We start from the raw sequence: 23,576 nt of genomic DNA on the forward strand, positions 1-23,576 counted from the left end.
TACCGGGCATGATGTCCATCTCACATACTTGAGTTATATCAGGAGGCCTTTCTATTTAGACTCATTTTGTTTTTCTGTCTCCGTTTGGCACCGTTATTGTTATAGATTATTGTGACATTTGATGAAGTTTTATCCACTTTCCCACGGTTAGGCTTATACCTGGGGTAGACCTACTATGCTCCGATTGTCACTACACGCTGGCTCTGGCTAAGAGCGTGTCCCATTGTGTACCATGCAGCAGAGCCAGTGCACAGATGTCACAGGACTGAACTACGTTGGGTCTAGACTGAGTGCCCCAGCACCTCTGCCTTCTTCTTCATAGCAGTTTGTCTCTGGCAGGTCTGTCATTTGTCCCAGTTGAGGTGCTAAATGACTTTGGTTTGTCTGTTGCTCTCTTGCTGCAGGATGCCCTGGCAAGGCGATACAAACAACATGATCGACCGGTTTGATGTGCGAGCTCACCTGGACTACATTCCCATGTACACTCCACCACTGCTCAACCCAATGTAAGCCATTTCCGTGGAGTGCTGCTTGGGAGCAATGCTCCGGAAGCCCCCAACCTCATCCTTTCTAGCAGGGCATAGAGTGCTGGGTGATCAGTGCAGACCAGGGGGACTCGGGAGCATTCCGTGTTGTTGCTGTTGGTATCCCTTAGGACATAGGGTTGGTAAATGTAACCTGACCCCTGACTTTCCAGGCTGTCCAACACTGGTGATGATGGGGTGCTGCAGCGGGTTCTCCAAGCATGGATCTGCTTAACATAGCTCTTAATGGACCCTATGGCACTGGGATTCCATGTTTCTGATTGGTTCTGGGTTGAGTGTGCTTGGCTTCCAAGTAAAAAGACTGTTTCCTCCTTCCTCCCCATCTGCCGGCTCTGCAGACCTGACCCAGGCTTGGAGTCATACCAGGGTCTCTTTTCACATTTCATTGCTATAATGTTCTGCCAAACAAATAAGGGGCCCAGGGCAGCTCCATGAGCTTGCCGAGGTGTGGCTGATGGGAACAAAGCAAGCAGGGCTGCTGTGGTTGAAGTCTTTGCTCTATTGGCTCTGCAGCCCTAAGAAAAGCCAAAATCATTGATGGGGAAGGCCATCGGTTCACATATGGAGCAGAGCGAAGTAGAAAGATCCATTTACAGAGTCCATTTTGGAACAGAACGTCACTAAATGGGGTTTTCCCTTGAACAACTGATCTCTGGTACTTCCAGCTCTGACTCCAGCATTAAAGGGGGCTGGGATCTCCCTTAGTTTAAAAATTTGGTAAGAATTGCCAAGGCAGTTGACTCTGGAGTCTGCCAGATGAAAGGAGCAGGATCTGTCCCTGCACAACTCTGCCCATGTGGCTCCCTGCTTCCCATCCTGGTGTAGAGAGAGCTACATTGGGTGGACTGGGCTGGAGGTGGGTTTATTTGGGAAATGGTCAGTAGACTTCTAGATGGGTTCCCTTCCTGCCCATCCCCTCCATCTGCCGCTCCTCCCATCCAGACTCTGCAAAGTCTCTACTGAGTCCTGCAGAAACAGCTTCAATAACTAAATTTCACCAGCCAGCTCTCCCCTCTCAGAGCTTGTCTTCTCTGAACTTAATGTTTCTAAGCCAAGTCAGTTGTAAGTGGGGGTGACCGTGCATATCTCCCAAGCACCCCAGATTTCCCGGAATTCTAGGCATGTTGTCCCCTGTGAAACTTTAGGCCAACTGGGTTTCAGGGGAGGGAGAGTCGCATCAGTTTGGTAAAGGAGAGCTAGCTTCAGCCTTGCCTATGGAGACTCCCGTGCAGCGTCCTGCTGAGGTCTGTTAATAGCCCATGGAAGTCATTGATGCATGGGGATGGCCACCAAGGGGTTAATGTCGCACTGTTTGAACAGTGGAGTTAGCAGAGTGCAGCCGCAATTGCTTTAGGGTCCAATTTCCATAAGTGCTTTGCTGAGATGTGACATGCGAGTCTGAATCTCACAGGAAGTCACTTGTGGAAATGGGCCATGGGCTGCTAGGTCACTGAGGTGCTTCTGAGCTGGTCACCTTTAGTTCTGTCCTGTCTGCCCAGTAGTCTCCTGGTGCCAGTGTGTGTTCTTGCTTCTCAGCTCTCCTGAGCAGGAGTCGGATGAGAGGAAGTGTAACTACGAGCGCTACAGGGGTCTGGTGCAGAACGACTTCGCTGGCAGTAAGTGTCTGTTGGAGACCACTGTCCTCTGGGGCACGGAGACATCCTTGGGGGCGATGCTGTGAGGAGAAACTGGCTCTGGTGAGAGGTATCAGCTGGCAACAGCAGGGCATGGTTCCTGACACCACTCTGTGAACTTCTGCTCTGCTGTGCTCTGCCAGGAGCCCCTCTGGGAAGGAGGAAGGGACCCTCCCTCCCCCTCATGGCCCGTTCGACTCTTGGGTTCTCTGCCAAGAATAACACTGAGAGGGCAGTTAGTGCACATTTGGTAACTTGCACATGTCACCCAGCTCTTCACCTAGGAGTCCTCAAGCAGACTTCAGCTGGTAACAGCTTTCAGCCACTCCTGGGCAAGGCTGCATTCCAACAATGACTTCTAGGATTCAGGATCAGCAATCCATCCCCGTTCCCCTACGCCCACCCGGCTCTTGAGGCAGGGATCCTGCTCTGCTCATGTGGTTTGATGATACATACAGGAGAGGCTCCCTCTTACCTGTGTCACCTCGAATGAGCCCTGTCGCTCAGCTGTAATCAAGGCCTGTTGGCATCGGTGTTTGCCCTCAAGCTGGCATGTAACTCCCTTGTCTGTCTGTCTCTCTGTCTGAAGTCTCGGAGGAGCAGTGTCTCTATCAAATCTATATTGATGAGCTCTATGGGGGACTCCAGAAGCCCAATGAGGATGAGAAAAAGAAGTGAGTATGGGAGAAAAGAGGATCAGTGCTGGTCCCCAGTGGCGTGTGTGCTGAGCTGCCCCTCTAGGCATGCTTTGGAGGGGACAGAAGTGAATGTATTTGTGCCCCAGGTTGGATCAGAATGAACAACCGCTGCCCTCTGAGCCCCATCTCCCCGGGCCTGCGGGGCATCAGTCCTTCCTCTCTGCCCTGCCTCAGAATTAGGCTTTCCAGGGAGTGTGGGAGTGGCTGATACCTGATGCTGCAGAGGAAGTCCTTCCCTCTTCTTCCTGAATAATAAAGCTGCTGGGCAGGAATAGCACTGGGGACAATGCCTTCCTGACCCTGCGGTGCTCAGCTCGTCCTGAAGCCTGAGACTGGGTTATTTCTGCCTTGGTGCCAGTATTCCAACCAGTCAGACTGCATGCGTAGCACCGCCTAGCGATTGGAAGAGATGGAATATAAAGAAAGGGAGCCCTTTTTCCTTGTACCTCCTCGCCTGGTGCCTCAGCATGGCTTCAGAGGAGGGCAAGGTGATGCCCTTATGTGTCTGGGGCTGGGGGGAGGCCTTTGGTCCCCTGGGCTCTTTCTGTAGTGGTTCTCCATTAACTATGCTTTGGGTTTTCAAATGTAACTGAGGCAACGTGGGGGTCAACAAAGCAGCCCTTAGAGAGCAGGGAAAGCTGGTGCTGCAAGACTCCAGGGACCTTGGGTGTGCGCCCTGTGCCCTTGCCCCGGCAGTACACGTTCACAGACAGTGTTTGTGCCCAGGCTTGCGGAGAAGAAGGCATCGATTGGCTACACATACGAGGACAGCACCGTGGCCGAGCTCGAGAACTCCTTGGAGAAGCGGGGAGACGAAGAGGACTCTGAGGAGGACAGCAACACGGATGAGGACGAAGTCATTCCGGATATTGGTGTGTCTTGCTTGTCCAGGCTGTCCTGCCTCGGGATATTGCCTGTCCGGGCTGTGCTTGGGTAGCCTTTCTCCCCACCCCACACGCACAGACTGGCTTTCCCAGGCCTTGTGCTTACGAGTTCATCCTTCAAGTGCCAACTCCCCAGTGTGTTGGGCGCATGCCTGTTTTACGTGGTGCCTGTGTGTATCTCTAGGGGAGGGGTGTGGGGGAGCAGTGTGTTGCAGTGCAGTTGTTGTGGGGAGTCCTGGCTAACGTGGGGAACCTTGGCCAACCCTTCCCAGCCCCCTCCTCCCTTCATGCATCAGTGGGTGCTTGAAGGGGCCTTGGGTGCTGGCTGGGGTTGTGTTCTCTTCCCCCCACCATCCCCCACTGCAGACCTGTCCCCTGCTGCTGCCTTAGGGCTTGTAAAGAGCTCCTGGGGAATGGGAGTCTGGTGGCTGACCTCAGAGCCCTGGGTTGGGCGGGAGCTGCTGTCCCTGCTTCCCCAGCTGAGCTCAGGTAAAGCTGCTGCTATGTGTTCCAGGGGGGAGGGTAAGAGGGGCTGCTCCCCAGCTCTACCCCCTCAATCCTGTGAGCAGTGGGTGGAGGACTATGTGGGGGTGGAGGGGGCATGTTCACTGAGCTCAGCACCAGAAACAGGCTCCCTGAGAGGCCCAAGAAAGTCCTGTGGCCCCCACATTTCAAACCTCAGCTGCACTATGGTGCAGCAGATACTCCAGCAACACCCCGGGTGGTCCCGGGGCAGCTGGAGAGCAGCCCAGCTCAGCTGTCTGCCCCGAACGATGGTGAGGCATGCTGACACCGGTACTCTGCTTGCAGATGTGGAAGTTGACGTGGATGAGTTAAATCAGGAGCAGGTGGCTGACCTGAATAAACAGGCTACCACGTACGGGATGGCTGAGGGGGACTTCGTCAGGTACGGCCCACGTGTGAGTCAGGGCTCAGAGCCGAGCTCCAGGCGCACCACCAGGTGCTCTGGGGGGTTGGATTGCCATAGTCACGAGCCACATAGGGGAGCTATAGCTACTGAGGGATGTAGGGGGCAGATGTACCCACTGTGGCTTGGTGTGGGGGCTCCCGTGGCAGCAAGCCCTTGGCAGCCCTGGCTTATGGGAAGCTGCTGCTGCCCCTCTGCCCACATGCATGGAGAAGGTTGCTTTGGGGCAGATGTGTACAGCTGTCTGGATGCTGCAGGTATCGGTGAGAGGCTGGTGCAGCCTCAGGGCAGCCCCATGTGTTTGGCTCGCTGCCTGCTGCATCACCTACCATACATGTGAAGTGCCAGCCCTCGGTGGGGAGGAGCGTCCAGCTCTGGCATCAGCACTGCTCCCATAGAGGGGCAAAGCATCTGACCCAGGTGGCAGGAGAGCCAGGGAGAGGTGCAAGTTAAATGCAGCTCCTATCTTCACTGATGCACCTGGGGGAGCAGTGGCTGCTCAGTTAATTTTAGTGTAAGACCCTTTGGATGGCACCTGCCCTGCTTTCCAGGGGCAGCCCAGACGCTGCTGCTGCATGGACCGCTCCGACTTGGAGCTTCCTCCCGTGTGCCAGTAACACCCTGGTACTAGTTTTAGACCCAGCCCCAGCTTAGCCCCTTGACTCTTCCGTTGAAGGCCTAAGTGCTCTGGTAGCAGCCCCTGTGCTAGAGACAGATGCTGGGGCTGTGTCAGGGTGGAGGCAGAGCAGAGGCTCTTGCTTGCCAGCACTTGTTGTGGTAGTGAAGTCCCTTTGTCACAGCGCACCCATGCCCCTGAGCTGTGTACCTCCATCCAGGGGCTGAGCAGGGCAGGCTCTGGGAGCAGCCACACTTAGCCAGCTTTCTTTCCTTTTCCGGAAGGATGCTGCGGAAGGACAAAGAGGAGGCAGAAGCCATTAAACACGCCAAAGCCCTCGAGGAGGAGAAAGCCATGTACTCGGTAAGGCGTAGCCCTGGGGAGGGCTGTCCCAGCCAGGCCTCTTTCCAGCCCTGCTCTGGTCTGCCTGTATTTCCCAAGCCTGACGAAGCTGCTTTCCCCATGGGTCAGCAGTGCCCTCTGGAGAGCTCTTCTGCTTTCCAGCTAGGCCCTGCTTCCAGAGGGTTAGCAGTGGGATGCAGAGGAGGTTTTAAAAGACCTGGCCATGTTAGCCAGGACTCCCCACAGCTGGCCTGCACCCAGACTGGGGCAGCTCAGCCCAGAGGAGCTGGATGGGACAGACTGTCATTTCCCACCTCCTAGTACTGGGGTAGAGCAATGGAAGTGCTGAGCCATGGGCTGGGCGTTCCTGGTAGGCTTTCCTCCGCCGCTCAGCGCTGGGCCTTTCTCATCTAGGGCCGTCGCTCTCGCAGACAGAGGAGGGAGTTTAGAGAGAAGCGCTTAAAAGGAAGAAAAATCAGCCCTCCCAGGTAAGGCAGTGACGATGCAACGTCCCCCTGCAGCAAGCTAGTCAGCCAGAGGGGCTGGCGAGCAACAGGGTGCTGGGGTGGGGCCTCTGGCACTAGCTGTCCTGGGCACAAGGGCCTGGGCTGGGTTCTCGTCTCCCGTGTCTGGCCCCTGCTGCAGTGTCAGGGCAGCTCCCCCAGCCCTGAACACAACTCCTCCTTCTGGAATCATGGTTATTTCAAACAACTGGCTCTGAAAAGGCTATGTCCACATGGGTTCTGCTAGTGCAAACTGGCCAAGGGGCTGGGCAGTGTGATGCTTTCTCTGGCCAGGGGTCTGTGTGTAAGGTAGGGAATCTTCTGCTCTCACACGAACTTATAAGACCGTGATCTGGTAAATTCATTAGCTCTGTCCCTCAAGGTCTCAGGGCGGCTCGCTTAGCTCCAGATGTTCCATGTGCTTCCGTCTCTGCCTCTCCTTGTCTGGACTCCTCTCCTCTGAACCCTTTTAGCGGGGAGGCTGGTGTCACCATTCGTTCGTGGGTCACAACTGAGAATACCAAATGCAGGACAAACTGCTGAGAAATAGGGCAGACACATCCAAAACTGATGGTTATTCTCCTATAAGATATACCAAACCAGCAACAAAAGTAAACTTGTTTCACCACACTGGCTAACAAGAAGTCAGAAAAGCTGTCTCCTTAGGCATTCCAGTCCTTGTATCACAACCAAAAACACTAAACTTAATGAGTAGTTATTTAAAGTCAATTCCATCAAACAAAGGGTTCTTTACCCAATAGTCATGCTGTTGCCAATCCTTTAGTATCTAAAATCTAAAGGTTTATTTATAAAAAGAAAAAAAGGAAGGTGAGAGTTAAAATTGGTTAAAGGAATGAAATACAGTAATTGCCAAGTTCTTGGATCAGGCTTGTAGCAGGCCTGCCCTGCTCAGCCCCTGGATGGAATAAACTGCTGGCTTAAGTCAAGTCTCTGATTGCTTCCAAATCATTGGAAGGTCCTCTATCCCTTGGTTAGAATGCTCCCATTAGTATAAGTTCATAGTCCAGAGGTTTGAGCAGGAAAGAGGCAAAATGGAGATATTTCTAGGGCCGTTTATAGCTTCATAGAATATCAGGGTTGGAAGGGACCTCAGGAGGTCATGTAGTCCAACCCCCTGCTCAAAGCAGGACCGATCCCCAACTAAATCATCCCAGCCAGGGCTTTGTCAAGCCCGACCTTAAAAACTTCTAGGGAAGCAGATTCCACCACCTCCCTAGGTAACGCATTCCAGTGTTTCACCACCCTCCTAGTGAAAAAGTTTTTCCTAATATCCAACCTAAATCTCCCCCACTGCAACTTGAGACCATTACTCCTTGTTCTGTCATCTGCTACCACTGAGAACAGTCTAGATCCATCCTCTTTGGAACCCCCTTTCAGGTAGCTGAAAGCAGCTATAAAATCCCCCCTCATTCTTCTCTTCTGAAGACTAAACATCCCCAATTCCCTCAGCCTCTCCTCATAAGTCATGTGTTCCAGTCCCCTCATCATTTTTGTTGCCCTCCGCTGGACTCTTTCCAATGTTTCCACATCCTTCTTGTAGTGTGGGGCCCAAAACTGGACACAGTACTCCAGATGAGGCCTCACCAATGTCGAATAGAGGGGAACGATCATGTCCCTCGATCTGCTGGTAATGCCCCTAATTATACATCCCAAAATGCCATTGGCCTTCTTGGCAACAAGGGCACACTGTTGACTCATATCCAACTTCTCGTCCACTGTAACCCCTAGGTCCTTTTCTGCAGAACTGCCAAGTGAGGGAAAACCCATTGTTCTCACTGGAAAATTACAGGGAATAAGATGGTGTTTGGAGTCACGTGGGCAAGTCACGTATCCATGCATGCTTCGCTTAGTCATAGTAGAGGCCATCACACGAGAAAGTCCATTAAGTGTAGCTAGGCGTCTTCTATTGTGAGTTAAGTGTTCTTTGATGGGCCATTCAACTTGAATAGTTCCTTCACAATGTGCTGGCTAAACACCTTGTGGGTGTTTCCATATGAGCAAACATTTGAAATACAGGTACATAGTTAATATTCATAGCTTCAGATACAAAAATGATACATGCATACAAATAGCCTAATCATACTCAGCAAATCATAACTTTTCTGTTGACACCTTACTTTGACACACTTTGTGTAAGATCTGTTGCAATTGTGTAACAGTGGAAGCAACAATGATCTACGTGGTCATATTTTAATCAGCCAACATCACACCTCCAACACAAAATTGATGCAGGAAGGGGTGTCCCAGATACTGCTGAATGCATCGTAGGGGCTTCCCATTCTTGGTTCTGTATTACTACAGCTTCTGACCCAGTCTTAGAAGTATCAGTGTATAACAGAAATGGCTCATCAAAATCATGTTTGGCTTAAACAGGCTTTTTCTTTGTAAGGTTCATTATGGAAGTAACAATATTGAATTATTTTACAAACCAAGGTAAAACTTGGTTAGATCAATAGTGGATTGGATGTGCTTTTGCAGCATAATTTCTGCCGGTCTCATATGATCCTGCCATGAGCTAATGAAAATAGTTAATTTATCCATGCAAGCTCTGGCAAATGTTTGGGACGCAATTAACATCGTCAATGTAGATATTAATGTTCTCCGTAGTGTAGGAATCTTGGCATTTAGCCATGAAAGCAATAGGGTGATATGCCTTAGTTTACCTTTTCATACACACATTAGGTCTATAATGCCATCTCTGATGTGAAAAGTTTTAAGACTGGTTACAGGCACTGGCTGTGAAATATCAGTATCACAAGGCCTTTTAACATAAAGTGTGTTGTCATGTAAAGAAACAGTAACCCATAAAGGCTTCTAGCACATAGTGAGTTCTTGTGCACCACTCCCAAGGGTTTTTCCAAAAGATCATGCACACTGTACATTTTTACAGTTTTTGGTATCCGCAACAAACTAATCGCAAGAGTTAACGTTAGCAATAATATTAACATCAAATCTGTCCCATGTGTACATTTACACGCATTTGTGTTATGCCATGCCTCTGGCTCAATACTGTTGAGGTTTTGGCATTTTAGGGCTAACCTGTGGTTTCCGTTAGCAACATGAAGTTTTTCCCTTCCTCCCTGTCCTGAAAGGTCAAAATCTGAGCTATTTTGTGTAACAGAATCCATTGGCTGGCTAGGTGTGTCCTTTTTGCTAACAGTTTTGGTATGGGTAAGTCTTTTCTTCCCCTGTCAGTCAGGTAATCTGCATCAACACAGACACTAGTTTGTTTACTAGTTTTCAGATTCTTAACAATTACCAATTCCAAGGCTGGACTCTGTCTTAAAGAGATACCATCCATTTTCACTAGCATGTTAGACTCAAGGTTCTTGTGTCCTTTAATTACCAACCTCTGCTTCCGCATGGAATCAGATGTCAAGTCCACTAAGAGACTACAAGTCATATCCGAAGTATCTAGGGGTGAAAGTTTGCCTGCCATCCCCTGTATTCTCAAGAGATAACTGCACAGCTGTCCTGCTCTGTAGATTCAGCAACTCAGTCCTCCCTCTGAACCTGAGACCCAGACTGTTCACTCACAGAATCAATATGGAGACATTCATGTTCCAACAAGCTGGTCAAGCACAGCCACTTGGTCGTCATCATAGGGCTGTTCCAAATCCCTGACAATTTTCATTCTATCTGATGCCTTCTCTAAGTTATTCACACTGGGTCTTTCTAAAGCAAAGTCAGCGGATCCATTTTCAACAGAAAAATTCTGGCTGTTAGGAACTGAAATAAATGTCTCAATCAACTGTTGCCTTCTACAGACAGAAATTCATCCTGATCTACATCAGTTAATTCACTTGCACACCCCTCAGTTACAGCAAACTGCTTGAAAAACTACCATGAGGCTTCTTCTCCTTAGGAGCGTCTTTAAGCAACAATTCACGTTTATCTTGCTCCACAGAAGCATTCCTCTGCAGAGCCACCACCACCTCCTTCTAAGTTTCACTTACACTCAGAATCACCACTGGCCCATTAGGAGGATTTTTACACAACCCCCTTTTAGGCAAGCTGCTAGACTCCATAGTTAGAGGCTTTCTCCTTCCCTTTGCAGCTTTCCTCACCGGCAACATGGCTCTCTACACACAGTAACTTAGTTACAAGTTTCCACAATGTCGGTGGGTAACACAGTTAAATCACTTTCATGCTCTCCTTGTGCCCTGGCTATATCAACCTGATTAAAGAGAGTTGTCATATCTTTACCCAGCAACACACTAGCAACAGGCAGAAGAGAAGCACCAGCATCGCCTGGTCCCTGGGACTAACTGGATGCGACCTAATTACAACGTCCTTCTCCCTAGCAGACGCAAACTTAGGAACATTTCCTTCCTGGGCTTTAGTTAAATCCAGAACCAATTCTGATGCAACTGATAAATTTTCAACCATCATAGGCTGACGGGCTTCTTTTGTCTGAGTCACAAAGAGCTAGAGCAGCAGTTCTCAACCTCCGAGGACGCATGCGGCCCAATTAACACACAGCTGTAGCCCCTCTCAGTTGTGTGCTAAAGGCTGGCCCGCATGCCGGGGGTCTGTGAGGTTCCCAGCTGCCCAGCGCAGAGGGGTCCGGCCGGGCTGCCCTGTGGGTCAAGGGCTCGCAGCCCCACCCCTCACGAGCCCCGAGGCTGCCGCTGCCCTGCCACCCGGCCCCTGCAGCCCAGGTAACGCATTGTGGGCCACCGCTGGTACCTCTGTGCTCTCACCTCCATGTAGAGCCAGTACAGGCCGCGTGCACCAGGGTTACGTTCCCTCTCTAGGAGAGGCCTCTGCTCCATTCAGAGGCCTTTGGCTCCCTCACTAACCCTCCTGCTTGTACCGGCAGATGAGGTCTGGGGGGGCTGCGACCCTGGTGGGGTGGGTTAAACCCAAGAGGAGTAGCTCTGCCCTGCTTCCTGCACTGAGTGGGGCACTAGGGAGGGTGAGCGGTGTGGCTGTGCTGCCAGCTGGTCACTCCGCAGGGCGCCTGGCTGCTGGCCACGTGGCAGGCTGTGCCCCTTGGATCTCTCTTTGGCCATTGCCACAGGCTCTCCCTAACGTGTTCTCTCTTTGCAGCTATGCTAGGAGAGACAGCCCCACATACGATCCCTACAAACGGTGAGTGCCTGTAGCTGCTGGGCATGGCAGGAGTGGTTTGCTGTGCCTCTGCCCGTCCTGGGGGAGAGGCCACTGCAGCGACAGTCTCTGAGGGGGATTCTTGTAGTTGACAGACTCTGGCTGTTTCTGAGGGGCCCTTGGGCTGGGGAAAGGTCACCTCCTGCTGGAGCAGGTGCTACGGTACGTGCTGGGTCTGCTGCAGCCCTTGGGAGGTCCAGCAGGGGTCCAAAAGCTGCATCCACCCCAGTGTGCTGCCCCCCTGGGGGAGCTCTTGGCAAATTCCACCTCCTGCAGTGAAGCAGCCCTCCTGTTCTCACTTTGTTCCCAGGTCGCCTTCAGAATCCAGCTCTGAATCCCGCTCACGCTCTCGCTCGCCTTCCCCGGGCCAAGAAGAGAAGATCACGTTCATCACCAGTTTCGGGGGCAGTGACGAGGAAGCAGCTGCTGCTCAAGCCGGAGGAGTCCCCGGGAAAGCCGTCTCCCTTGGCAAGCCGCGCTCCACCCAAGTGCATCAGGGCAGCGCTGCAGCAGGTCATAGCGCCGCCTCCCGGTCGGTAACTCCCCCGTCTGGCTCGCTTTCCCAAACCTTAACACCAGAGACTCAGCAGGGGCTAACGGCCCATCTACGCGATCGGCCTGCACCCTCTGTGCCCCCAATGGGCACCAAGCCAAGCTGCCCCTGCTTGGAGACCCTGTCCAGTGGGAGCTCTTGGCATCCAGTCCTTTCCAGCTGCCATTTCGTTCTCAGCCCTGTCCACAGGCTGGCCAAGCGCTGTGTGGGGTGGCCAGTTGGGGGCACTCTCCAGGAGACTGAGCAAGAGGCCTGTTTGGGTAGACGGTGCCTGGAAGGCCCTGAATAGCCCTATTTTCAACCTATGAGGGGAACTCCGGGAGGGCAGCTTGTCCTGGGGCCCAGGGAAGGGACCTGGCACATCAGTGAGGGAGAGAGATTCTATGACATGGGGGATCTGGCAGCTGGAAAGGGGCAGCTCTTCTACTTGCCCACAATATCCCTTCCTCTCCTCTCCTTTCCTCTCCTCACCTGACCCATACCCTCCACCCCCGAATTGCTGTACTTCCCCTCCCCTCCTGTGCCCAGGCACTTCCTGGCCCTGTTCTCAGCGTACTGGCCTGTCCCAACTCCCTCTCCAGATGAGCAGGGCATTTGAGTGCAGGCTGAGAGCTCACAGGGTTGTAAAGTGCCTGGTATGCACTGTATAGACCAAGCTAGTGCCTGGCCTTGGGGCTGTGGCTGCATCATTGCCATTGTGTGTCTGTGGCTAACTAGCTTGAGCCGGAGGCTCCACCTGCACCCCGTTGGCCAAGGCTGTGTAGGGAGCCAGAGCTGCAGACATTCTGCAGAGCCCTTGGCTGGTGCCCTCAGGTGGAACTGCATGTCCTGGTGTTTTGGGCTGGCACTGGCACTGCCTAACGTTACTGCCCTTCTCAGTGCCTCCCCTGCAGCGTTGCCAGGAGCCAGAATCCTGGTTGGCCCCGGTAGCTCTGCCCCATGAGAGAGTCGTCACACGTTTGAGCCTTCTCATGGCCCACGTTGCAGGAGGTGAAGGTCCACTCCTCCAGCCCTCAGGACGTGCTGGGGGCATGGGGGGCTGTAAAGCCGCTTGCCTGTCTTAGGCAGTGAGGCCATGGGGGAGCTGTGAGAAGAGCCCAGCATTCCCGACGGTCTTTCTCAGAACCACTTCCCTCCTAACTCGCTGTGCCAGCCAGAGTTGAGCCCGGTGTGGAGCCTGTACCTTGCCGGAGGCCTCGTTGAAGGACCCAGGCATGGGCATGGTCTCAGCCTTTAATGGGGAGGGGAGTGATAAGACTTCAGGCTTTTCCCCAGCATTGTGGTAGGATGGTGTAACCAAACCTGCACTGAGCCTGTACCATCGCAATTGGGTTTCCCCTGCCTGCTCTGGGACCATGGAAGTCACTGCAAGCCCTGTCCTCTGTAGAGTCTTCTGGGGCAGACGGGCAAGACCAGAATGGCCTTTCTAGCCTAACGAGCCTTCATGGCCTCTGGCTGCACAAAGGCCTGAGCCCCACTGTTCTCCCTGCAGCCTTCCTTTGTGGGCCCCCAGGGGGAATGGATGGTGGAGGATTCTGGTAGCGGAAGGATAGACATGAGTTACTGAGCCCCTAGCCCCTCCTGTTGGGGGGGCTCCCCCTGTCAGTGAGCCATGGACACCCCCAGATGCTCTCATACTGTGCACGAGTGAATTGGGCAGCAGGCAGTTGTGTTGCAGCCGCTGATGTGTAAGCCCTGCCCCTGTGGACTGGAGTGGAACTGCTAGCCACAGGGGGGTGATGGTGCAGAGTGTGAGGGACTGGTCCACAGGGTCCTCTCCGCAGCTCAAGCCCAGGGACGCTGCTGGGGGGGCAGGGGCCACTGAACATGCTGTTGAGTCATTTGGGGGCACTGCTGTCCTTTCCTTAGCCCTCCCCTGGGCCAGCATGCAGGGATCTTGGCGGCAGTGAGGGGACGGTTGTCTGATGCCTTCATGTGGCCCCACAGTCCACTTGCCGATGTCTCCTGGCTCTGAAGAGCTGCTGTATTGAGATTGTCTCGGAGCTGGACTGGGGGAAGAGCTGGTAACAACCGTCGCAACGTGCTTGTTCCTCCTTCATGCCGAGCCCGCTTCTTGGCTGGCTGTGCTAGCTGGGGGCAGAGGCCAGAGGCTGAGTCTGCCCAGTGCTACTTAAGAGGAGGGCAGGGATCTTGGCGCGCCATGATGCTCCAGTTCTTCGGCACCCCCGTGTCACATCTCTGCCCTCTGCGTGAATGGCTTGCGTTGTCTCTGATCCTCTATAGGAGACGCTCATCCTCCTCCTCCTCTTCCCCATCGTCCTCCTCCTCTTCGAGCTCCCGCTCCAGCTCCCGCTCTCACCGAGCCAGTGGGCACCACCACCGGTCCAGCCGGTACCGCCGCTCCCACAGCCGACGGTATTCCCGCTCCCGCAGCAGGAGCCGGCGCTACTCCGGAGGGGGCTCGCGGGATGGCCGCCGCCGCTCCAGATCACACTCGCCTGATCGGGGCCGCCGGTACAGCTCCCGTCGCAGGTCCAGGTGAGTCCCGCCCGGAGCTGTGCAGTGAGCCGGGTGGGGAGAGTGGGGGGTTGCAGGAATTTCCAGGCATGGCTTGTTCACCCTGCAATGGGACCATGTGCTGCTGTGACCTGCAGGAAGGTGCCTCTGGAGGCAGAGATAGTGACAGGGCTGGGTGGGGCGTGAGATGGCAGCTTTACACCCTGGGTTCCTCCTCCCTTCTCTGTCCCTTGAGGAACCGCTCCAGCCCTGGCCGGAGGCCACTGACCCTCTGGATGGGGCTATGGTGGACAACAGCACTTCCCGCAGTTATCCGCAGCTGTGGGATTGGCAACCTTAATGCCATGCTACTGCCCCGCTTCCAGGGCATGTGCGGTGTGGGAGGGAGGCTGGCTTGCACTGTGGCATAGGGAAGGCTTGGAAGCCTGCGGTCCTTGGCTATGTCCTTGGCACTCTTAGGAGCCATTCCCGGTCTGGGGAGCGCTATCGCCGGAGCGGCCGAGCTGGGAGACACTGGAGTAGCAGTCGGAGCAGCAGGAGTCCCAGTGATTCACGAAGCCGCAGCAGATCAGCTTCTCCAGCAAGAGAGAAACTGCTGAGGCCTGCAGCTTCCCCAGCCGTGGGGGAGAAACTGAAAAAGTGAGTGAGTGGAGCCGGGCCCGTTCAGGGAAGGCCACCCCTGTTCTAGTTCTTCCCCCTGGCCTCCCTTCTGCATGCTGTGTTTGGCCTTGAGCCCTGCAGCAGAAGGGGCTTCTTCTGCCCCCGCCCTGGGGAGTGCTGGCACCTGGGAATGTGGGTACAGGAAGGAGACTAATGCCGAGCTCTGCGTGAGCTGCCTGGTCTGCCCATGTCTGAGGGGGGAGGTTAGTGCTGGGCCTCTCACTCTCCCAGACAAGGACGTGGCGTCCCATCTGCTCCACAATGCTTCTGATCACAGCTCTTTTTCCCCCTCTAGGGCTGACACTGCTGGTGGTAAAGAGACAGGAGCTGCCAAAGTCAGTAAGAATTTAACCTCACCTGTTTAATTCACATCACTGCAGAACAAACTAAGGGACCCCGTAGTTCACGGGAGTGAGGAGATGCAGGGACTTGTCTGAATGAAGGGCTCCTTGACTGCGTTTGAAACCCAAGTCCCCTGTCCCTGGGCTGGAAATCCTGAGCCCTCTCCTCAAGGTGCAGGCCCGCCAAGCCCAGTAGCTCCTTAGAACTGAGAATGGATGGCAGCCAGCATAGGCAAGTGCCAGCAACCCTGCCTCCGAGCGAGGGGGTTAACGGAGCAGTCTCAGATCTGAGTGACATGTGGCGATGGGTTTCGGGTCACTGTCCCTTTCGCTGAATTCCTGGGAACAGAAGACACCTTCCCTTATACTGGCTCCACAAAGACCCCAGTCTGCTGGGTAGTAGCCAGTCCATAGCGTGGGGGGTGGGGCTGGCAGGTACGGGGGCTAACCCAGATCCCCCACTTTCAGTGACCCTGTAAGTGGATGAACCTATGTCCTCTATCGCACTGACTAAGCTAGAATGCAAGAGTGCCAAGTTCTGGGATTATTGCTGCCCCTGGAAACCAGCCTGGTGCGTCAGTCCCCCTGGCAGCTTAACACCCACCCTGCCTTGCCAGCTGTGCTCTCCAGACCCTGTCGGTCTGGGGCTTGGGCTGCTCTGCGGCGAGTGTCTCGTGACTGCTCCCACTGGCTGCCTCTGTGCCGATGCACAAAGTAGTAAACAAAGCGCTGCCAATAGGAGCTGTCGGAGACTCGTTGACAGGAGAAGGTGCTTTGAACTGCCAAGGGGGCTGGGGCCAGGACACATCCTCCCGTCCCAGCTGTTTGGTTCCTGGAACAAACCTCCTGGTGCTTTCGGACTCCGGGCCTCGCAACTGTGGGATCTCTGCATCATTCTGGAGCCTGCTACCCGTTCCTGTGCGGCAGGTTGGAGCACCTTGACCTAGGGTTAGGCTGCTGATCTAAAGCATGGCCCTCCCAGCCTGCATGGCCCTGACTCCAGATGAAGCCCCTAGGAAGGAGCTCCAGACATGGAGGGAGAGGTGCTGGATTAGAAGCAGGGGGCCTTGCTGTACTCTGCAAAGGCCATTTCATGGCCAAGTCAGCCGGCAATGCAGAGAGGCACTCTGTGTTCTGTTGACCCTTGTGTCCTTGAGATCCCAAATAGGAAGGGAAAGCACGTCACTGCATTCCTACCTGGGATCCAGGCGCACACTGGCTCTCCAGGAATGGGCAGCAGGGTGTTGGCTTCCCTCCATGTGTCTGGGAAGGAGTGGCACCCAATGAACTCCTGGTGGTCTAGATCCCAAGACGGCCCCTAGGGAAGCAAGGTGCCTGTGTGGGGGTGTGCAGTGGGATCCTCTGCAAAGCAAGAGAGGGAGTGCCCTTGAAGTTACCCTGGCCTCCCTCTGCCTGCCGCTCTGCAGGTCATCTCCAAGCCACCACCACCATGGGGAGCCTTTGTGTGACCCTTAGGGCTCAGGCTGTCAGATGGGTGCTGTCTATCAGAAAGGAGTGAGGGAGGGGTGTATATAGGCCAGCCACCTTCTTGGTATGATTTGAATGTGGGGAGCTGGTTCTAGCCTCAAGGCAATTGTTAAATATGTTTTCTTGTCTGCTTAATACGCTGGGCTAATGGATCAAATTTGCTAAAGCACTGGGGAAATGTCAATCAACGTGACTGACGGCCAACAGCAGCAATCCACATGCTCAGTCTTGGTGGACTAACTTCTTGCATTCAGGGAATAAGACTTGGGGATGAGCTTCTGCATTTCCGCCAGTGGGCAATGGAGGTGAAGCCCTGGCCAGCCTGGCCCTCCATGAATGGAGCTGGGCTAGGGTGGCCAGGGCTCCGCAGCACTGCAGGTGTCAGACACACTCTTCCTTGGCTAGAATCCCTGCGAGAGATCAGTGCTGTCCCCAGAGTCGTGGTGCTGCCACATGGGTTCTCTCTGGTCCTACCTGTGCTAACTCGTGGGGCTAACGGTCAGGAGAGCGCTAGGCCGAGCGTAGCAGGAGTCTAGTATCAGCTGCCCCATTGTGGGTTGATCTGGCTTTCCATGGGAGCGCTTCCATGGCCCTACCCTGAAGGACTGCAGTGGTCCCATGCCGCTGGCAGATTCGGGGGGGTCAAAGCCTGGGCACTCTTGTGGCATGAGTACCGGTCTGTAACCTGTAACTTAAGGCACGTTAAAGCTGCCCAGGTCACATTTCCGTGTGGGGTTGGAGGGTGTTAAATCAGAGGAGTGCTCCAGGGGTTGGGTTTCTTTGCTCCAGGGAGCCCAAACTGTGGCCCTAAGGCTGCTAGCTGGCCACGAGCTGCAGGGTTTCCCTTAGCTGGTATTGAAAGCTGCACACTCCAGCAAGCCCCTGGAGTGTTGCTGGTGCTGGTCTCCTCCCGGCTGCATGAACAGACGTGGCTGCCTGGGCTGAGTTCCTCCAGTCCTGTGGCTGTTAGAGGAGCAGCAGCTTCTGCCCAGCTCCCCGCCCCATCTACGCTAGAACCAACTGGAGAGTGGCCCTTGGCCCCTACTTTGGGTGCCCCTGCCTGCCTGTGAGTGGGTCCCTGCTGGCCTCAGTTGAGTTGCGTATTCTCACCAGTGAAGCCTCTTGTTTCTGGATGCCTGTCCACAGGGCAGCTCCCCAGAGCTGAGAGGCCCAGCTTGAAACACACAGCCTGAGAGTGCTCCCAGAAAAAGGCAGGAAAGTACATTGTCCTCCCCCTCGCCCACCTTGGAGTGATGTAAATGTGGTGTCCAGTCAGGCCAGAGACCCGGGCACCATTGCAGGCAGCTCCTAACAGAGCCCTCTTCAGTATGCCGCTGCAGCCAGGAAAACAAACCAGGGGCTAGGGTGCAAAGGATCGGATAGAGATTAACAGGGGTGCAGACTGGTCACCCTATCTCACACAGGATACCCTAGAACAGGAGGTTCAGAGGAGGGGGGGGGACTTGATCACAGTCTACAAGTACTTGTGTGGGGAACAAATATTTAATAACTGGCTCTTCCATCTAGCAACAAAAGGTCTAACACGGTCTGATGGCTGAAAGTTGAAGCTAGACAAATTCAGACGGGAACAGTGAGAGTCATTATCCACTGGAACAACTTACCAGTGGTCATGGTGGATTCTCCATCACTGGCAATTTTTAAATCAAGATTGGATGGTTTTCCAAAAGCTCTGCTCTAGGAATTATTTTTGGGCCGTCCCCTGGCCTGGGTTATACCCAATGGTCCCTTCTGGCCTTGCAATCTACAAATCTGTAACAGTGGTCAAAGGCCTAGAAAAACTCTTGGCTAGAGAGAGTGAAAAGATTTGGCTTTATTCCCTTAGGGTATGTCTACACTGCAATTGGAAGTGGGATTGCAGCATGTGTAGATATACCTAAGGTAGATTTGATCTAGCTACCTTGGCCCCTCGGAGCAGCTGGCCTATACCTCCACCCCTTCTGCTGTGACTTCAATGCTATTGTTACTCAAGCTAGCTTTGATCAAGTTCAACCAAAGCTAGCCTGAGTATGTCTACAAATTCACCTCCTGGCGGTAGGGTAGACATTCCTCTAGAGGAGGTGAATAAGAGGCGACAGGAGAAAGTCTATGAATTACTGGCTGGTCAAGAAGGGAGATTGGGAGCTTCTCCCTGCCTCGCAGCATTAGAAGGGGACATTCCATGAAATTAGAAGGTGAAAATTCAAAACTGATGAAGACATCCTTTTGAATAGAATATGAGAGACAGTCTGTGGAACTCCTTGACACAGGATATTGCTGAGGCCAAAAACTTGGCAAGATGCAATAAGGACTGACCATTTCTGTGGCTGACAAGAATATCCTGAGTTCCTCTAGTCAACACAACACAGAACATTGGAAGTGGGGGGAGAGGGGGGGAGAATCTCCTTCAGGGCCTAACCCAATCTCTAGGTGTCAAGGATCTGGATGAGACCTGCCGGGGCAGGTTGCTCCCCCATCTGTCTGCTGCAGGGTTTCCTGTCTCTTCCTCTGAGGCATCTGGTGTAGGAGATGCCCTCCTCGGCAAGAGTGCCTCTGGATCTGATCCTGTCTGGCAGTGCCGATGTCCCTGTGCCTTCCCTTAACATGTCTCTGTTTAACTTTCCTCGTAGCCAAAGCTGACTCCACAGGAGAAGCTGAAGTTGCGAATGCAGAAGGCTCTCAACAGGCAGTGTAAGCAGGACCAGTTTCATTATGCAATTCACTTGCTGCTCTGGCCTGGCCTTGTGGCAGCTGCTTAAAATCTCTCTCTCTGTCTCTCAGTTAAAGCTGACAAAAAGGCAGCACAAGAGAAGATGATGCAACAGGAACATGAAAGGCAGGTACGTGACCCAGCTGCACCCTGACATGGGTCTGCCTCTGCTTCTAATCACTGGGCTGCGCCACTACTCCCATTTCACACCCCTGGGTGGAGTGTCTGGCCATTTGGAATGGCCTCTCCCTGCAGACCCCTCTGCCTGGTTAGGAGCGCTCATGGATGTGTTACCTGAGAGCAGAGCTAGCATCCACAGTGGTGATGGTCCAGGGACTCAGTAGGCAGGGGTGGGGAGTGAAGTTGGGGGAACACTGCTGTGCTGAGGGGAGTGTGTGTGTTTGGGGGTTCACACTGAGCTTGGCTGATCCGTGCCTCTCTCTTTCAGGAGCGAGAAGACGAGCTGCGAGCTATGGCCCGGAAGATCCGAATGAAGTAAACTCTCTTGCTTTCCCTGTTGTTCTCTGGGCATGTTCTCTGCAGGTTGTGCGCTTAGCCCTCTTGTTTCTCTGCAGGGAGAGAGAGCGGCGAGAAAAGGAGCGGGAAGAATGGGAAAGGCAGTACAGCAGGCAGAGCCGCTCCCCGTCCCCACGATACAGTGAGTACCCGCTGCTTGGCACCGCCTGGGCAAGTGACTCCTGTGCTGACAGAGAGTGGGGCAGGCACAGACTCGGGGGCAGGGAGCGTGATGGGTTTGATCACAGAGACCCCCCCCTTGGGACTGTCACCTGATGTGCTGAAATTACCTCTCAGCCCGTTTTCCCTGCCAGCTTGGGACTCCAGAACCCTGCCTTGTTGAGCCAGACACGCTAGCCTGCTGTAACACAGACCCAGGGTCTGAACCATGCCCCCAAAGCAGCAGACTTAACTGAAAACTGCTCGGCAAATACTCCTGTCTCCAGCATCCAGACACCCAGCTCCCAATGGGATCCAAACCCCAAATAAATCCGTTTTACTCTGTATAAAGCTTATACAGAGTAAATTCATAAATTGTCTGCCCTTTATATCACTGATAGAGATGCACAGCTGTTTGCTCCCCCGGGTATTAATCGCTTACTCTGGTTTACTAATAAAAGTGATTTTGAGTATAAAAAGTAGGATTCAAGTGGTTTCAAGTAATAACAGACAGAACAAAGTAGGTCACGAAGCAAAATAAAGCAAAAACACGCAAGTCTGAGCCTAATACATTAAGAAACTGATTACAGGTAAAGCTCACCCTCAGAGATGTTCCAATAAGCTTCTTTTACAGACTAGACTCCTTCCTAGTCTGGGCGCAATCCTTTCCCCTGATACAGTCCTTGCTAGTTCCAGCAGCCATCTCAGGTGGTAACTAGGGGTTTTCTCATGATTGGGACCTTCCTTGTCCTGCTCCACCCCCTTTTATAGCTTTGGCACAAGGTGGGAATAGTTTGTCTCTCTGGGTCCCCACCCCCCTTCTAAATGGAAAAGTACCAGATTTAAGATGAATTTTAGTATCCTGTGACATGGTCACATGTCCTGTGAGACCCCAGCCTCCATTCTTCCTGGACTGGCCTGCTCTTCCACAGGAAGGTTTGCAAGTAAACAGAGCCATTTACAGTTCATTGATTCTGAAGCACCCTTAATGGCTTCCACTTAATATATTTACATCAGTAATACAAGTTTATATGGCACCTTAGAGACTAACCAATTTATTTGAGCATAAGCTTTCGTGAGCTACAGCTCCGATGCATCCGATGAAGTGAGCTGTAGCTCACGAAAGCTCATGCTCAAATAAATTGGTTAGTCTCTAAGGTGCCACAAGTACTCCTTTTCTTTTTGTGAATACAGACTAACACGGCTGTTACTCTGAAACAAGTTTATATCTTCTTCCCCTCACTCCAGACATAGAAATAACACATACAAACAAGATGACCACACTCAGTAGATCATAAGCTCTGTAATGATACCTTTCAAGAGACCTTTTGCATAGAGCATATTCCAGTTACATCATATTCACATTCATAAGCATATTTTCATAAAGCATATGGAGTCCAGTGTCACAGGGAGCAGCTGCTGTTTAGGAGCTAGCTGTCTGCAGAACTGGAGAGAAGCTGCTCCTTGCTCCAGCATTCACTGGGATGGTGCTGCAGTGGCCGTGGGCTAGGCTGGGAGGTGACTCAGTGCTGCATGAGTCCAGCAGATGTCACTCTTCATCCTCAGCATGTGCTCTGGACACTGGCTGGGTTCCCAGAGATTAGGACCTAAATCTTCAGAAGTGGCCAGTGATTTTGAGGCCAGTGGGAGACCCCTACTCCCAGTACCCTCGAGGTCAGACTCTTGCAGTCCCTTAGAGCAGCCTCTTCAGGGGTCCAGGTGTCTGTGAGGGGGAAGCGTGGTGTGTGGTGTTCTAGGGGAACAGTGCCATTTGGGTAGCTTCCAGCCTCACTAATGGCTCATGCCCCTGGAGGGCCAGCACCCGAGCGGGAGCCTGCTGTACCCAGGACTTCCCTTTTCGCCAGGTATTAAGAACATAAGAACGGCCATACTGGGTCAGACCAAAGGTCCATCTATCCCAGTATCCTATCCGACAGTGGCCAATGCCAGGTGCCTCAGAGGGTAGAGCTAAATCAAGATTAATAAGAATAAAAAATATTGATTGTATGTGCAAGTTTAAAAGTGTAATTAGCTTGTTCTGTTTCCATCTGGCTAGTAGGGCTGCAAGAGTCAGGTTACCCTCCCCAGCTTTCAGGGTCAGGCCTGTACCATTCAGTACGTCCTTTCCCCAGAGCAGTTGGCTGATCTCCCTATTAGCCAACTGCTTCTTGGTTCATCTCCAGTTGCTGAACTGGATGGCTCATGCATGACTCCGCAGTTTGCTAAGTGTTCAGAGAATTTCAGAGCTTACATAGCAGTTTTTCTACTAAGATGTGTCACTCTCAAAATGCTCATCTGTTCTGAGAGAGATGAGTCCAGGGCGTCGTTAACATCTGTTCTGAAATCACGTGGGAGCTTCTGGGAATCCCACCCTTAGATGCCTAAATGTGGGCTGAAGGGCCACACTTTAGGCTTCTACTTCTAAAAATATTGGCCTGTGTATTTAAAAAAAAGTTCTCCAGGCTGTGTTGCTCATGTCAATTCCAATTAGGTGTGTGCATGCTGCGTGCACGGCAGCTGGAAGATTTTTCCCCTAGTGGTATCCATCGAGTTGGCCTGGGCGCCCCTGGGGTTGCACCTTCGTGGCGCTCAATACAGGGCCATGCTGACCCACCATCCCTTAAGTTCCTTCTTACCGCCAGTGACGGTTAGCCAGAACATCTTTAGCTCTTGCTTCGGCAAGCGTCCCCACTCTTGCAGTGTCTTTTTATAAATTGTGTATATAGTTATCGTAGTTGTTGTGGTAAGATAAATAGGTAGTTTCTTCGCTAGGTTTAATTTTGGGGGTACCCCTCCCCCCAATGCTCTCCCGGCACTGGGGCATGCCTCGGTCCCCGGGTTTTAAAGCCTGCGAGGACTGTGGCAAGTCTATGCCCAGGAGCAACCCGCACAGATTGTGTCTGAAGTGTTTGGGGAGAGCCATCAGAACCCCTAAAGTCCGGGATCAGTGTCTCAAGAGCCTCCTGATGGAGGCTGCACTCCACCCTCAATTGGACCCCGGCTTGGCAGAGCCAATCCCGAGCCCCTCCTCGTCAGTGCGGAGTGCGCTGGCATGCAAGCCGGTGCCGAGGAAGGGCTCTTTGAGAGACCCTCTGCACCACCATGGTTCCACCCACAAGGCCTCGGCACAGGCCACAGGGAGGCACCAATCTCAGTCTCCGGTGCCCCAAAAGAAGAGGAGGCTGGAGAGGAGCCGCTCTCCTCCAGCAAAACCCAAGGAGCGGTTGGGTGTGTGACCCGTGTCAGGCCAGGCCAGGCCACGCCACCTCAGCCCCACTGCCAACCACTGTCATGCCGACTCCTCCCTCATGGGGAGCCACTCGAGTCCGGACCCTCATTGCTCACCGGCCCGCCACAGCCGAGAGCAGCAGCTCCCCTCCACACTAGAGGC

General features: G+C 53.3%; 1 protein-coding gene across 5 annotated transcripts in view; it reads left to right on the top strand.

Moving 5' to 3' along the window:
- Positions 1–23,576, top strand: part of CLASRP (CLK4 associating serine/arginine rich protein) — a 40,454-nt gene that overhangs the window by 10,627 nt on the left and 6,251 nt on the right. For 4 of the 5 annotated variants that reach the window (XM_075122642.1, XM_048834399.2, XM_048834402.2 and 1 more), the window contains 16 exons: positions 405–506; positions 2,082–2,161; positions 2,769–2,853; positions 3,604–3,749; positions 4,572–4,668; positions 5,590–5,668; positions 6,062–6,135; positions 11,224–11,265; positions 11,594–11,815; positions 14,081–14,335; positions 14,774–14,953; positions 15,270–15,309; positions 19,431–19,491; positions 19,582–19,640; positions 19,959–20,005; positions 20,086–20,168. In XM_075122642.1, coding sequence (XP_074978743.1) covers positions 405–506; positions 2,082–2,161; positions 2,769–2,853; positions 3,604–3,749; positions 4,572–4,668; positions 5,590–5,668; positions 6,062–6,135; positions 11,224–11,265; positions 11,594–11,815; positions 14,081–14,335; positions 14,774–14,953; positions 15,270–15,309; positions 19,431–19,491; positions 19,582–19,640; positions 19,959–20,005; positions 20,086–20,168 — 1,652 coding nt within the window. Of the gene's footprint in view, positions 1–404; positions 507–2,081; positions 2,162–2,768; positions 2,854–3,603; positions 3,750–4,571; positions 4,669–5,589; positions 5,669–6,061; positions 6,136–11,223; positions 11,266–11,593; positions 11,816–14,080; positions 14,336–14,773; positions 14,954–15,269; positions 15,314–19,430; positions 19,492–19,581; positions 19,641–19,958; positions 20,006–20,085; positions 20,169–23,576 lie in introns of those variants that run through there. The other variant, XR_012665878.1, reaches the window with a different exon arrangement.

Source organism: Caretta caretta, chromosome 23 (assembly GCF_965140235.1).
Source record: "Caretta caretta isolate rCarCar2 chromosome 23, rCarCar1.hap1, whole genome shotgun sequence".
Lineage (NCBI taxonomy): Eukaryota > Metazoa > Chordata > Testudines > Cheloniidae > Caretta > Caretta caretta.